At 42.9% G+C, this 16,077-nt stretch overlaps 1 protein-coding gene across 1 annotated transcript in view; it reads left to right on the top strand.

The window, feature by feature from the left end:
* LOC124040402 (syntaxin-binding protein 4-like) overlaps positions 1–16,077 on the top strand; it is a 124,344-nt gene that overhangs the window by 75,085 nt on the left and 33,182 nt on the right. Inside the window, exons 17-20 of the mRNA XM_046357561.1 lie at positions 3,511–3,696; positions 9,220–9,336; positions 10,212–10,261; positions 15,513–15,652. Coding sequence (XP_046213517.1) covers positions 3,511–3,696; positions 9,220–9,336; positions 10,212–10,261; positions 15,513–15,652 — 493 coding nt within the window. The remainder of the gene's footprint in view (positions 1–3,510; positions 3,697–9,219; positions 9,337–10,211; positions 10,262–15,512; positions 15,653–16,077) is intronic.

Here is a 16,077-nt window from a genome sequence, read left to right on the forward strand (position 1 = left end):
ACGGTAGTGTACATATTTATACTGATACGTTATGGAGGGTTTTCTCTGCTTTTTAATGTCTTTCCCGTGTGCTGTGATCTATCCCAGCTTAAGTCTTATCCCTCTCTCTCTCTCTCTCTCTCTCTCTCTCTCTCTCTCTCTCTCTCTCTCTCTCTCTCTCTTCTCGGAACGTCGGTTCTCAGAATTGATAGAATTCCCAGTATTATAACCGGAAACAACAGGAACAGTTAGTGTGTGTGTGTGTGTGTGTGTGTGTGTGTGTGTGTGTGTGTGTGTGTGTGTGTGTGTGTGTGTGTGTGTGTGTGTGTGTGTGTGTGTGTGTGTGTGTGTGTGTGTGTGTGTGTGTGTGTGAGAGAGAGACACCAGGGGAGATATTTATTTTTATCCATCAGCAGAGATCAGAAATTACCCCAGAAAATGTGTTGTCAAAATTGTTGTTTATGTCCATGTGAGTTATGACTAGACTGCTACATCCTTGACCTGATTCTACTGACTTACTGATGGATAATGGAACACCAGGTAGGGGGTAGCACAGGGGGGGTTTCTGTAAAAAAAGGTTTCAAACTCACTGACCAATGCATGTTATGCCACTAGAAACACGAAACAGGATGTTTTTTTAGGTCTTCAGAGGCCGGAAGTCATCGTCACCAAATGTTGTTTTTAAAGTATGAGCTGCACCTTAATAACAGATGACAGCTTGTGTAGATGGTAACAAAAGTAAAAATGGGCCACAGCCTTCAATGTCACTTATCTACCATATTATCATGGTATCAGGTGCAGCCAGGAGTTTTCCAGGCCAGGTCACGTGGTCAGAAAAACTAGTGCGTTGTCTCTACTCTAGTCCGTTGTCTCTACTCTAGTCCGTTGTCTCTACTCCAGTGCGTTGTCTCTACTCCAGTGCGTTGTCTCTACTGTAGCTAGTGCGTTGTCTCTACTCTAGTCCGTTGTCTCTACTGTAGCTAGTGCGTTGTCTCTACTCCAGTGCGTTGTCTCTACTCTAGTCCGTTGTCTCTACTCTAGTCCGTTGTCTCTACTCCAGTGCATTGTCTCTACTCCAGTGCGTTGTCTCTACTCCAGTGTGTTGTCTCTACTGTAGCTAGTGCGTTGTCTCTACTCTAGTGCGTTGTCTCTACTCTAGTGCGTTGTCTCTACTCTAGTTTGTTGTCTCTACTCTAGTTTGTTGTCTCTACTCTAGTTTGTTGTCTCTACTCTAGTGTGTTGTCTCTACTCCAGTCAGTTGTCTCTACTCTAGTTCGTTGTCTCTACTCTAGTGCATTGTCTCTACTCTAGTGCATTGTCTCTACTCTAGTTCGTTGTCTCTACTCTAGTGCGTTGTCTCTACTCTAGTTTGTTGTCTCTACTCTAGTTTGTTGTCTCTACTCTAGTTTGTTGTCTCTACTCCAGTGCATTGTCTCTACTCTAGTGTGTTGTCTCTACTCTAGTGTGTTGTCTCTACTCCAGTGCATTGTTTCTACTCCAGTCATTGTCTCTACTCTAGTGCGTTGTCTCTACTCTAGTTCGTTGTCTCTACTCTAGTGTGTTGTCTCTACTCTAGTCCGTTGTCTCTACTCTAGTGTGTTGTCTCTACTCTAGTGCGTTGTCTCTACTCTAGTGCATTCAAATCAAATCAAATCGTTGTTTATTTATGTGTTGTCTCTACATCAGTGTGTTGTCTCAAAGTGTGTTGTCAGAAACCCAGCCTTGTCTCTAAACAGCAAACAATGCGTTGGTGTACTCTAGTGCATTGTCTCTACTCTAGTGCGTTGTCTCTACTCTAGTGCGTTGTCTCTACTCTAGTTTGTTGTCTCTACTCTAGTTTGTTGTCTCTACTCTAGTTTGTTGTCTCTACTCTAGTGTGTTGTCTCTACTCCAGTCAGTTGTCTCTACTCTAGTTCGTTGTCTCTACTCTAGTGCATTGTCTCTACTCTAGTGCATTGTCTCTACTCTAGTTCGTTGTCTCTACTCTAGTGCGTTGTCTCTACTCTAGTTTGTTGTCTCTACTCTAGTTTGTTGTCTCTACTCTAGTTTGTTGTCTCTACTCCAGTGCATTGTCTCTACTCTAGTGTGTTGTCTCTACTCTAGTGTGTTGTCTCTACTCCAGTGCATTGTTTCTACTCCAGTCAGTTGTCTCTACTCTAGTGCGTTGTCTCTACTCTAGTGCGTTGTCTCTACTCTAGTGCGTTGTCTTTTCTCTAGTGCATTGTCTCTACTCTAGTTCGTTGTCTCTACTCTAGTTCGTTGTCTCTACTCCAGTGCGTTGTCTCTACTCTAGTCCGTTGTCTCTACTGTAGCTAGTGAATTGTCTCTACTCTAGTCCATTGTCTCTACTGTAGCTAGTGAGTTGTCTCTACTCTAGTCCGTTGTCTCTATTGTAGCTAGTGAGTTCTCTACTTTAGTTCGTTGTCTCTACTCTAGCGCGTTGTCTCTATTCTAGCTCGTTCTCTACTCTAGCGAGTTGTCTCTAGCTTGTGAGAATGACCTCAGAACACGTATCCTCCATCAGAGAATGACCAGACAGCTAAAATCCTCGGGAAGAAGTGAATAATTGTTTTGAAGCAAAATACCATTCAAACCGAGAAAATAATGTAGCATCCTGCATTTTCATTATCCTTCCTTCCTTCCTTCCTTCCTTCCTTCCTTCCTTCCTTCCTTCCTTCCTTCCTTCCTTCCTTCCTTCCTTCCTTCCTTCCTTCCTTCCTTTTGTTCCTTCATTCCTTCCTCCCTCCTTTCGTTCGTTCGTTCATTCATTCAAGCAGTAAAATGTTTCCTCACAATTTCAACATGCACCGAACCTTTGCCTATTACATTTAATTTATTTTGGGACACAGACATATACAACAAAATGTACAATGTGGACCCAGAGGATATCACTTGAAAGTATTAATTAAAACGCTTGTTTCTAAAGGTGTTCTCGATGGTAAAAACAATGACACATATAATGATTCAAATAGAAGACAAAATTACGAACAACCATAAATACATTCATTTGTATAGACATCCTAAAAAGTGACACTATTCACTGTACTTCTCCCGAACCTTAAAAATCAACCATATTCATTTCACATTAAAACAATCAATTAATTGCACATCACACCGATCCTTTAAATAAATCCACCTGGCCAGCAGTAGGGGACAGCAGCGGCAGTGGAGTGGATTCTCTTATTCAGACAACCTTGTCTAAATGAAAAACTTTGCCTGCTTTTTAAAGCTATTTTTATTTGCTTGATCTCCAAGGGAAGGCTATTCCGTAGACAAATGCCTGTATGGAAAACGTGCTCCTCGCAGTACTGTTTACTCTTGGGATTTTACGAGACATCACACCAGCTCTGGTATTGGTTATAAGACCATATCAATGTGGTTTTTCATGTAACCTGGGCCACGATCATTTAAGATGTCAAACATATGATTTAAGTTTAAGTTGGTCCACTCTGGACTCAAGGCAACAAGCCCCCCTCCCGGAACTCCTATACCCCTTTTCCTGTTTAACTGTCCTCTCCTGTCGAATGGTAGGAGGTCAAGTCTGGAGTTGAGGAGAGCCGTGCACTGCGGAGCAGGATCCACCTGTCTGAGGCAGCCCAGAAGCAGGCCAGAGGGATGGAGATGGATTATGAGGAGGTGATCCATCTCCTGGAGGCTGAGATAGCTGAGCTCCAGACCCAGAGGACAGAGCAGCCCGGCCAGTCCAGCCAGGTGCAGGTAACACAGACTGAGTCTCAAATCATAACCTTTATTCTCTAGATACAGCCGTGCTCTACTTTTGACCAGAGCCAATACCCTACACAGTGCTATTATTGTTCATGTAGTGCACTACTGTAGACCAGAGCCAAAACCCAGTGCTATTATTGTTAATGTAGTGCACTACTGTAGACCAGAGCCAAAACCCTACACAGTGCTATTATTGTTAATGTAGTGCACTACTGTAGACCAGAGCCAAAACCCAGTGCTATTATTGTTAATGTAGTGCACTACTGTAGACCAGAGACAGTGCTATTATTGTTAATGTAGTGCACTACTGTAGACCAGAGCCAATACCCTACACAGTGCTATTATTGTTCATGTAGTGCACTACTGTAGACCAGAGCCAATACCCTACACAGTGCTATTATTGTTCATATAGTGCACTACTGTAGACCAGAGCCAATACCCAGTGCTATTATTGTTCATGTAGTGCACTACTGTAGACCAGAGCCAATACCCTACACAGTGCTATTATTGTTCATATAGTGCACTACTGTAGACCAGAGCCAAAACCCTACACAGTGCTATTATTGTTAATGTAGTGCACTACTGTAGACCAGAGCCAACACCCAATGCTATTATTGTTCATATAGTGCACTACTGTAGACCAGAGCCAAAACCCTACACAGTGCTATTATTGTTAATGTAGTGCACTACTGTAGACCAGAGCCAATACCCAGTGCTATTATTGTTAATGTAGTGCACTACTGTAGACCAGAGCCAATACCCTACACAGTGCTATTATTGTTAATGTAGTGCACTACTGTAGACCAGAGCCAAAACCCAGCCCTATGACCTCCTGGCGAAGATGTGTTTTTGTTGCTCTCTTCTGGTACTGTCTTTCCTTCTCTCTCTCCTTTTCATGTCATTCTCCCTTTCCTTTTTTTAGTGTGTTACAGGGCCTATAAACCCAGTCTGAGGTAACAGACTTGACTGTCCGTCCGTCCGTGTGTGGGGCCTATTAAACCTGTGCCCAGTCTGAGCTAACAGACTACAGTACATTCCCCTGTTGGAATGAATGACAGTCTACTCCTCGACAGCATGTGTTATTAACATGTATCACATGCACGCTTAAATGTCTTACTGACGTCGGCGGCCACGGAGAACGAGAGCCCACAGTCCCTGGGAGCGCAATATGTCGGTGGCACTGGGTTATACTCAAAGTGGGCAAAGAAGGTGTTTAGTTTGTCCAGAAGCAAGATGTCCGCAACGACTCAACCACACATATTATTAACTTGGTTTAAGGCAGGGATGAGGAAAAAGCGGCCCGCGGCTCCCCTTTTGTAGGCCCGCAGATCCATTTCCAAAAACTGCTGTTGAGAGTTACAATAGTAGAACACACAAGGTGCAACTTGCTCCAAAACTGCAACATTTCCTCAATGCCCCATGGCAAAATGTGTAGAATTGCAGGAAATGAACTCTAAAATGTTTTTCTCTTCGCTGTCAAGAGGGAGGCCGCTACAATGTTTTGCTTACTAGGCTTACTGACTGCATGTGTGGGTTCGGATGTGTGTACGCAGACCCGCGAGCTACTGCCCCATCGCTCGAGGTTCCTCCCTTCCCCAGTGCTGCTAGGTAAAGTCCGCTCCAGGTTACTCCCCTCCCCAGTGCTGCTAGGTAAAGTCCGCTCCAGGTTACTCCCCTCCCCAGTGCCGCTAGGTAAAGTCCGCTCCAGGTTCGAGAGCGAGAGCCCACAGTCTTTGGGAGCGGACCATGACGGTGGGAATGTGTTATCCTCAAAGCGGGCAAGGAAGATGTTTAGCTTGTTCAGAAGCAAGACATTAGTGTCTGCGATGAGGCTGGTTTTCCCTTTGTAATCCGGGATTGTCTGTAGACCCTGTAGACATACAGTTGAAGTCGGAAGTTTACATACTCTTAGGTTGGAATCATTAAAACTAGTTTTTCAACCACTCCACAAATTTCTTGTTAACAAACTATAGTTTTGGCAAGTCGGTTAGGACATCTACTTTGTGCATGACATGAGTAATTTTTCCAACAATTGTTTACAGACGGATTATTTCACATATAATTCACTGTTTCACAATTCCAGTGGGTCAGAAGTTTACATACACTAAGTTGACTGTGCCTTTAAACAGCTTGGGAAATTCCAGAAAAGTATGTCATGGCTTCTGATAGGCTAATTGACATAATTTGAGTCAATTTGAGGTGTACCTGTGGATGTATTTAAAGGCCTACCTTCAAACTCAGTGCCTCTTTGTTTGACATCATGGGAAAATTAAAAGAAATAATATATGCCATTTAGCACACGCTTTTATCCAAAGCGACTTACAGTCATGTGTGCATACATTTTTTGGTCCTGGGGATCGAACCCACTACCCTGGCGTTACAAGCGCCATGCTCTACCAACTGAGCTACACAGGACCACTACACAGAAATCTCACCTCCAGAATTTTTTTTTGTAGACTTCCACAAGTCTGGTTCATCCTTGGGAGCAATTTTCAAACGCCTGACGGTACCACGTTCATCTGTACAAACAATAGAACGCAATTATAAACACCATGGGACCATGCAGCTGTCATACCGCTCAGGAAGTAGACCCGTTGTGTCTCCTAGATATGAATGTACTTTGGTGTAAAAATGCAAATCAATCCCAGAACAACAGCAAAGGACCTTGTGAAGATGCTGGAGGAAACAGGTACAAACGTATCTATATCCACAATAAAATGAGTCCTATATCGACATAACCTGAAAGGCTTCTCAGCAAGGAAGAAACCACTGCTCCAAAACAGCCATAAAAAAGCCAGACTACGGCGTGCTACTGCACATGGTGACAAAGATTGTACTTTTTGGAGAAATGTCCTCTGGTCTGATGAAACAAAAATGAGCGGCCTTTCAGTTTGGCCATAATGACTATCGTTATGTTTGGAGGAAAAAGGGGGATGCTTGCAAGCCGAAGAACACCATCCCAACCATGAAGCATGGGGGTGGCAGAATCATGTTGTGGGGGTGCTTTGCTGCAGGAGGGACTGGTGCACTCCACAAAATAGATGGCATCACGAGGATATATTGAAGCAACATCAAGACATCCGTCAGGAAGTTAAAGCTTGGTTGCAAATGGGTCTTCCAAATGGACAATGACCCCAAGCATACTTCCAAAGTTGTGGCAAAATGGCTTAAGGACAACAAAGTCAAGGTATTGGAGTGGCCATCTCAAAGCCCTGACCTCAATCCTATAGAAAATTTGTGGGCAGAACTGAAAAAGCATGTGCGAGCAAGGAGGCCTACAAACCTGACTCAGTTACACCAGCTCTGTCAGGAGGAATGGGCCAAAATTCACCCAACTTATGGTGGGAAGCTTGTGGAAGGCTACCTGAAACATTTTATCTAAGTTAACCAATTTAAAGGCAATGATTCCAAATACTAATTGAATGTATGTAAATTCCTGACCCACTGGGAATGTGATGAAAGAAATAAAAGCTGAATCAAATCATTCTCTCAACTATTATTCTGAGATTTCACATTCTTAAAATAAAGTAATCCTAACTGACCTAAAACAGGGAATTATGAAAAACTGAGTTTAAATGTATTTGGCTAAGGTTTATGTAAACTTCCGACTTCAACTGTTCGTGCCTGAGCCATTGAATTGTTTGTATTCTTCCAAATTCCCAGTCACCTTGCCGTTAAATGAGGTGGTTTACGCTTTCAGTTTTGCGCGAATGCTGCCATCTAACCACGGTTTTTCGTTTGGGTAGGTTTTAATAGTCACAGTGGGAACAACATTCCCTCTGCACTTCCTTGATGAACTCAGTCACCGTGTCCGTGTATACGTTAATGTTATTCTCAGGGGCAACCCGGAACATATCCCAGTCCACGTGATCAAAACAATCTTGAAGCATGGATTCTGATTGGTCAGACCAGCGTTGAATAGATCTTAGCACGGGCACTTCCTGTTTGAGTTTCTGCCTATAGCAAGGGAGAAGCAGAATGGAGTCGTGATCTGATTTGCCGAAGGGAGGGCCTTGTAGCCATCCCGGAAGGGAGAGTAACAATGGTCGAGAGTTTTTGTAGCATGAGTACTACAACCAATGTGTTGATAAAACTTTGGTAGCGTTTTCCTCAAAATTCTTCAAATTTGCTCAGTTACAAGAAATGCAGCCTCGGGATATGTGGGTTCCAGTTTGCACAAAGTCCAATGTAGTTCCTTGAGGGCCGTCGTGGTATCGACTTGAAGGGGAATATACATGGCTGTGACTATAACTGAAGATAATTATTTTGGGAGGTAATTTGGTAGACATTTGTTTGTGAGATATTCTAGGTCGCCTGATCAAAAGGACTTCAGTTCCTGTACGTTATCACAATCACACCAAGAGTTGTTAATCATGAAACATACACCCTCGCCTTTCTTCTTCCCGGAGAGTTCTTTATTCCTGTCTGCGCGATGTACTGAGAACCCAGCTGGCTGTATGGACGGGGAGAGTATATCCGGAGAGAGCTATGATTCCGTGAAACAGAGAATGTTACAGTCCCTGATGTCTCTCTGGAAGGATATCCTCGCCCTGAGCTCTTGTACTTTATTGTCCAAGGACTGAACATTAGCGAGTAAAATACTCAGCTGTGGATGGTGTGTACACCTCCTGAGTCGGACTTGAAGTCAATTCCTCTTTTCCGCGGCCTCTAGGATAAGTTCAATAATCTCCAATACTCATGTACGTGAAACCACTCCAGGTTTTCTCTCTGTCCTGTTCAGTAAAAGTGGGTCAGCATTTGACTTGTATTATTCAGGACCAGAGCAGCTCCTGCTGCATCATTAATGTATTAATGTTGATGCTCAGTGACGTTCATTTAAAGTTGTCAGGTTATCTGTATTGATCTGGCTAGCGACCAGTACCTGGACCATGATTACATCACCAGTCACTCTTTTCGCACTCAGAGTACATACAGTAGTATAGCACGTCAATGGAAAAGGGTTTATAAACAAACGAAGTAGTATCACACTTTTAGCAGTCACAGAAAAGTCAATAGATTAGTTTGCAATAGTTTATAAAATAATAAACTATCATCAAAAAATGTCACTAATTGAAAATTATGGCTGTAAAAATGTTTTGTTTTTGTGTTCATAACAGGATTTGCTGTGGTTTATCAAGATTAATCGCAAATTCAGAATTCGCTCAAATTGAGCTGTAATTTAAGATTCTTTATACAAAAAGCATTACAAGAATATTGACAACTTGATTTTCTCCAAAGTAACAGTTAGAAAAATCAGGTAAATTGATAAAACATGCTTTCATTAACCTCAATGTCAACTTGTTTTCAGTGTATTTTCTATGCTTCCAGACAATACGATCAGTCACGATAAAATAAATAAATGGTGCACTAAAATACAAAAAGTGAACTGAGTAGCTGTGACAGCCCTACTGAAAATACAGCCAATCTTTCAACTTGAAAACTCATCCAGATGTAGGCCATTCAGTAAATTCCAAGCTGACGACCTGATCTCTGTGTTGTTGTCCTTTCTGATAGAATGAGGCAGAGGAATTGAAGAAGAGAGTGGCCGTTCTGGAGTGTCAACTAAGGAAGAACGAGGAGGCCAAAAAGGGTTTTGAGGTGTCCATGGGTAAACTGCTCAACTTCGTGGAGGTACAGTGCCTAGTGAAAGTTTACACACCCCTTGCACCCCCTTGCAGTCTTCACATTTTGCGGCCTTAAAATGACATCTACATCTATTTTTATTTGAAAAAGAAAATGTGTCTGTGTATTTGAGTATTTTTAAATACATACCAATAATTTCCAACTGTTTTTGGAAATAAATATCAAAATAAAAAATATAAAGTACTTACTTCGAAATGTATGTGAAAGTCATTGAAATATCTTAAATAGTATTTATTCCCAGATCTGATAAATAGGCTTGTGGTGTTTAGAAATGTGGTCTCATCAGATGTGTCCCAAATGGCACCCTATTCTCTTTATAGTGCCCTAATTTTGACAAGAGCCATGCTTGGGCCCTATGCATGGGCCCTATGCTTGGGCCCTATGTATGGGCCCTATGCTTGGGCCCTATGTATGGGCCCTATGCATGGGCCATATGTATGGGCCCTATGCTTGGGCCCTATGTATGGGCCCTATGTATGGGCCCTATGTATGGGCCCTATGCTTGGGCCCTATGCTTGGGCCCTATGCATGGGCCCTATGTATGGGCCCTATGCTTGGGCCCTATGTATGGGCCCTATGCTTGGGCCCTATGTATGGGCCCTATGCTTGGGCCCTATGCTTGGGCCCTATGTATGGGCCCTATGCTTGGGCCCTATGCTTGGGCCCTATGCTTGGGCCCTATGCATGGGCCCTATGCTTGGGCCCTATGCATGGGCCCTATGCTTGGGCCCTATGTATGGGCCCTATGTATGGGCCCTATGCATGGGCCCTGGTCAAAAGTAGCACAAAATATAGGAAATAGAGTATTGGAGACATCTGTCAACTCACAAATAATACTAATCTTGTCATTCCTTCCCGGTCAGAATGTCCAAGACTTCCTCATTGAAAATCAAGGACCTGTGAAGAGCTACAGGTAAGAACGTCTATGGTGCTCAGTAGGAATAGAGTGAACATTAATAAAATGTCTGCCTCCGTCCTTTCCCTTTCAAAAGCCGGCTGTCTTTCTGAGCATCTCATTCATTGTATACAGGAAACCGTGAATGGGTTATGGTGACATTAGATTGCAGCGAGTGATGCACAAAAAGACGACATTTAACTTGTTGCTAGTAGCAACAGTTGGCAGACAGCAGATCTCTGACCAAGTCTATACACTCCTAATTGTAAAGACAAGCATAAAAGCTTTTTAATTTTTTTTTTTAACAGACCATTTTTCCTGAACCTTTTCAGTTAATGAGACAGTATGTTATTCTGTATAATCCCATCAGTTTGACTAAACTGTGTGTCTATAAAGACCCAGTCTGTAAGACCTCCTGTAACTTCCTTTCGCGTGTGTGTGTGTGTGTGTGTGTGTGTGTGTGTGTGTGTGTGTGTGTGTGTGTGTGTGTGTGTGTGTGTGTGTGTGTGTGTGTGTGTGTGTGTGTGTGTGTGTGTGTGTGTGTGTGTGTGTGTGTGTGTGTGTGTGTGTGTGTGTGTGTGTGTCTAGCAGTCTCTAACAAATTCCAATCTCTAAGATCTCCTGCAGCTTTCCTTTGTGTGTATGCGTGTCTTCATCTATCCGTGTGTGTGTCTGTGTGCCTACTCCTGTGTGTGTGTGTCTGTGTGCCTACTCCTGTGTGTGTGTGTCTGTGTGCCTACTCCTGTGTGTGTGTGTCTGTGTGCCTACTCCTGTGTGTGTGTGTCTGTGTGCCTACTCCTGTGTGTGTGTGTCTGTGTGCCTACTCCTGTGTGTGTGTGTCTGTGTGCCTACTCCTGTGTGTGTATGTGTGCCTACTCCTGTGTGTGTATGTGTGCCTACTCCTGTGTGTTTCTGTGTGCCTACTCCTGTGTGTGGCTGTGTGCCTACTCCTGCGTGTGGCTGTGTGCATACTCCTGCGTGTGTCTTTGTGCCTACTCCTGTGTGTGGCTGTGTGCCTACTCCTGTGTGTGGCTGTGTGCCTACTCCTGTGTGTGGCTGTGTGCCTACTCCTGTGTGTGGCTGTGTGCCTACTCCTGTGTGTAGCTGTGTGCCTACTTCTGTGTGTGTCTGTGTGCCTACTCCTGTGTGTGTGTCTGTGTGCCTACTCCTGTGTGTGTGTCTGTGTGCCTACTCATGTGTGTGTCTGTGTGCCTACTCCTGTGTGTGTATGTGTGCCTACTCCTGTGTGTGTATGTGTGCCTACTCCTGTGTGTGTCTGTGTGCCTACTCCTGTGTGTGTCTGTGTGCCTACTCCTGTGTGTGTCTGTGTGCCTACTTCTGTGTGTGGCTGTGTGCCTACTCCTGTGTTTGTGTTTCTGTGTGCCTACTCCTGTGTGTGTCTGTGTACCTACTCCTGTGTGTGTCTGTGTACCTACTCCTGTGTGTGTCTGTGTGCCTACTCTTGTGTGTGTCTTCATCTATCTGTGTATGTTTGTCTGTGTGCCTACTCCTGTGTGTGTCTTCATCTATCTGTGTATGTGTGTGTTTGACCCAGGCACCTCTGCAGGACCCATATAGGTGGGTAGGTGTGTAATGAGGGACCCTGTAGACAGCAGAACCTATTTAGTAGAGTTCTCCTCTCGTCTGCTACTTATCCAACAGGATGGAGTAGAGCTCTGAATCAGGCATCAGACTCAGCTGAATGATAATTAACAGTTGTGAAGGGTCCCACATGGTTTCTGAGTCATTCTAGGAAATGAGTTCCCTTTTGGTCCCTTTTGATATTTTAAGAGGAAATTGTGCACCAATATTTGATTTTAAAAGCCTGTTATGTTAAATTAAGTGATCTTTACTATAGACTACATGGAGAATTCAATCAATCAGATGTTTTATATGAATAAAGGCTGAAGTACCAAAATGTCCCTCTGTCAAAGCTGTGACTTCTAGGAAGATTTTAACCCACTTAATCCCAACATTACTCCAAGTTTAACCATCATTGTAAAGCCTTTTTGTTGCACTGACAGTCATTTCTGAAGATTGTTATTTATTTAATGTGATTAGTAATTCATTTTCCAACTGCTCTTCATGTTAAGGTCCACTCTGTTACGTTGTCTGAACTCTCATTTTAATATGGTGAAACTATTCCCTTTTAAAATAATCTAAAGATTACATTGAACATATAATAGTCAAACCACAGAGTAACAGCGGGAGATATGGATCTACTCTTTTCGGCCATTTTGTGGTGGAAAACGAAGCGGGTCGAGGATAACATAGATAGTCTAGAGATGTTTTATAACAATTTCATTTTTTTGTTGCACATAACATGTATCCCCCCTGTCACAAGGGGATTTATGGCTGATTTAAGAAGAATGTGTCAACCCTGTTATGGTTCATCCTGTTACTTTATTTGGCACTTGATAGGCACTTACTATGGTCATTTATTTATTTATCCTCTTGAGATGGGAAAAGTTGTTTTTTATGAAGATGAACATGTGCTCTTTGTGACAGTATTTTAAATACAGTTGAGGTCAGAAGTTTACATACACGTAGGTTGGAGTCATTAAAACTCGTTTTTCAACCACTCCATAAATTTCTTGTTAACAAACTATAGTTTTGGCAAGTCGGTTAGGACAACTACTTTGTACATGACACAAGTAATTCTTCCAACAATTGTTTACAGACAGATTATTTCACTTATAATTCACTGTTTCACAATTCCAGTGGGTCAGAAGTTTACATACACTAAGTTGACTGTGCCTTTAACAGCTTGGAAAATTCCAGAAAAGTATGTCATGGCTTCAGAAGCTTCTGATAGGCTAATTGACATAATTTGAGTCAACTGGAGGTGTACCTGTGGATGTAGTTCAAGGCCTACCTTCAAACTCATTGCCTCTTTGCTTGACATCAAGGGAAAATCAAAAGAAATCAGCCAAGACCTCAGAAAAACAATTGTAGACCTTCACAAGTCTGGTTCATCCTTGGGAGAAATGTCCATATGCCTGAAGGTACTATGTTCATCTGTACAAACAATAGTACGCAGGTGTAAACACCATGGGACCACGCAGCCGTCATATCTGTAACGATCTTCTTCATCTGAGGAACAGGAATAGGAAGGATCAGACGCAGCATGGTACGTGTCCATGTTAAATTTATTATGACAGAACACAAAATAACAACCGTGGAAATCGAAACAGTTCTGTGTGGTGAAAACACAGACACAGAAGACAACTGCCCACAACCCATAGTGGGAAAACAGGCTGCCTAAGTATGGTTCTCAATCAGAGACAACGACAGACAGCTGTCCCTGATTGAGAACCATACCTGACCAAAAACACAGAAATACAAAAACTTAGAAAAAGGAACATAGAACACCCACCCTAGTCACACCCTGGCCTAACCAAAATAGGGAATAAAAAGCCCCTCTATGGCCAGGGCGTGATAATATCGCTCAGGAAGGAGACGCGTTCTGTCTCCTAGAGATGAACGTACTTTGGTGCGAAAAGTGCAAATCAATCCCAGAAAAACAGCAAAGGAACCTGTGAAGATGCTGGAGGAAACGGGTACAAAAAATATCCACAGTAAAACAAGTCCTATATCGACATTACCTGAAAGGCCGCTCAGCAAGGAAGAAGCCACTGCTCCAAAATCACCATAAAAAAGACAGACTACGGTTTGCAACTGCACATGGGGACAAAGATCGTACATTTTGGAGAAATGTCCTCTGGTCTAATGAAACAAAAATAGAACTGTTTGACCGTAATGACCATCGTTATGTTTGGAGGAAAAAGGGGGATGCTAGCAAGCCGAAGAACACCATCCCAACCCTGAAGAACGGGGGTGTCAGCATCATGTTTTGGGGGTGCTTTGCTGCAGAAGGGACTGGTGCACTTCACAAAATAGATGGCACCATGAGGAAGGGAAATGATGTGGATATATTGAAGCTACATCTCAGGACATCAGTCAGGAAGTTAAAGCTTGGTCATAAATGGGTCTTCCAAATGGACAATGACTGCAAGCATACTTCCAAAGTTGTGAAGAAATGGCTTAAGGACAGCAAAGGTATTTGCTGGTATCACTCCTGGTATCACTCCTGTGTAGCAATGGCATATTGTGTTAACTAATCCAAGTTTATACTTTTAAAAGGCTAATTGATCATTTGAAAACCCTTTTGCAATTATGTTAGCACAGAAGAAAACTGTTGTTCTGATTTAAAGAAGCAATAAAACTGGCCTTCTTTAGACTAGTTGAGTATCTGAAGCATCAGCATTTGTGGGTTCGATTACAGGCTCAAAATGACCAGAAACAAATAACTTTCTTCTGAAACTTGTCAGTCTATTCTAGTTCTGAGAAATTAAGGCTATTCCATGCGAGAAATTGCTAAGATACTGAAGATCTCGTACAAAGCTGTGTACTACTCCCTTCACAGAACAGCGCAAACTGGCTGTAAGCAGAATAGAAAGAGGAGTGGGAGGCCCCGGTGCACAACTGAGAAAGAGGACAAGTACATTAGAGTGTCTCGTTTGAGAAACAGACGCCTCACAGGTCCTCAAATGGCAGCTTCATTAAATAGTACACGCAAAACACCGGTCTCAACGTCAACAGTGAAGAGGCGACTCTGGGATGCTGGCCTTCTAGGCAGAGTTGCAAAGAAAAAGCCAGGTCTCAGACTGTTCAATAAAAATAAAAGATTAAGATGGGCAAAATAACACAGACACTGGACAGAGAACTCTGCCTAGAAGGCCAGCATCCTGGAGTCGCCTCTTCACTGTTGACGTTGAGACTGGTGTTTTGCCGATACTATTTAATGAAGCTGCCAGTTGAGGTCTTGTGAGGCGTCTAGGCATAATCTGAGTTTTGGAGTGTGCCCCTGGCAATCCGTAAGAAAATGGTGCTGTCTGGTTTGCTTAATATATGGAATTTGAAATCATTTAGACTTTTACTTTTGATACTTAAGTATATTTCAGCAATTACATTTAATTTGATACTTAAGTATATTTAGAACCAAATACTTTTATACTTTTACTTAAGTAGTATTTTACTTGGTGACTTTAACTTTTACGAGAGTAACTTTCTATTATTAAGGTATCTATACTTTTACTCAAGTATCACATTTGGGTACTTTTTCCACCACTGTGCCTAAATTTGCTAATCTTGTCAATGAAAAAAAATCTAAATATTGCCCCTTGCTAGATTGACAAATACAGCCATGCTTAAAACAATGTAAAAATGCTGTCAGCTTGAAACTCTATACCTGTCTGTGTCTCTGCAGCTCCGGTGACGTGAAGGCTGGAGCCTCCTCTCAGCCCCTGGGAGCCCGGGTGGGGAAGAAGTCCCAGTGGACGGCCGCCACACTAACTGCGGAGGCTAAAGAACTCACACGGACTGTTAGCGCCATTCTGGAGGTGGAGTGTAAGTGATCTATCATCTCGACTCACTGCATGCCTGCATGTCATCTCTATCCCTGGTCTAGCATGCAATTCCAATCAGCTCAACAGACACCGAATCACCTCCATAGTTCTGAAACCAACCAAAAACCAACTGGATAACAGACACCAAACCAACCAAATTATGTCCATAGCTACTAAGCTAACCAAAATCAACCAGCTCAAAGACCTCAAACAATCTAGTTACTAAGCCAACCAAAACCAACCGGATAACAGACACCAAGCCATCTTTGTAGTTACTATACACGTCTCAATGGCCATCTTTTAGTTGAGTGGCCTGTAAGAAAATGATGGACATCCTTGTACCTAAGGATCAGACAACAGAATGAGACCGTAAAGCAGCTAAGCAACTTTGAGAGGTTCAGTCTCTGTGTCCAGTGGAGTTGAATG

Source organism: Oncorhynchus gorbuscha, linkage group LG07, assembly GCF_021184085.1.
Source record: "Oncorhynchus gorbuscha isolate QuinsamMale2020 ecotype Even-year linkage group LG07, OgorEven_v1.0, whole genome shotgun sequence".
In the NCBI taxonomy this organism is placed as follows: domain Eukaryota; kingdom Metazoa; phylum Chordata; class Actinopteri; order Salmoniformes; family Salmonidae; genus Oncorhynchus; species Oncorhynchus gorbuscha.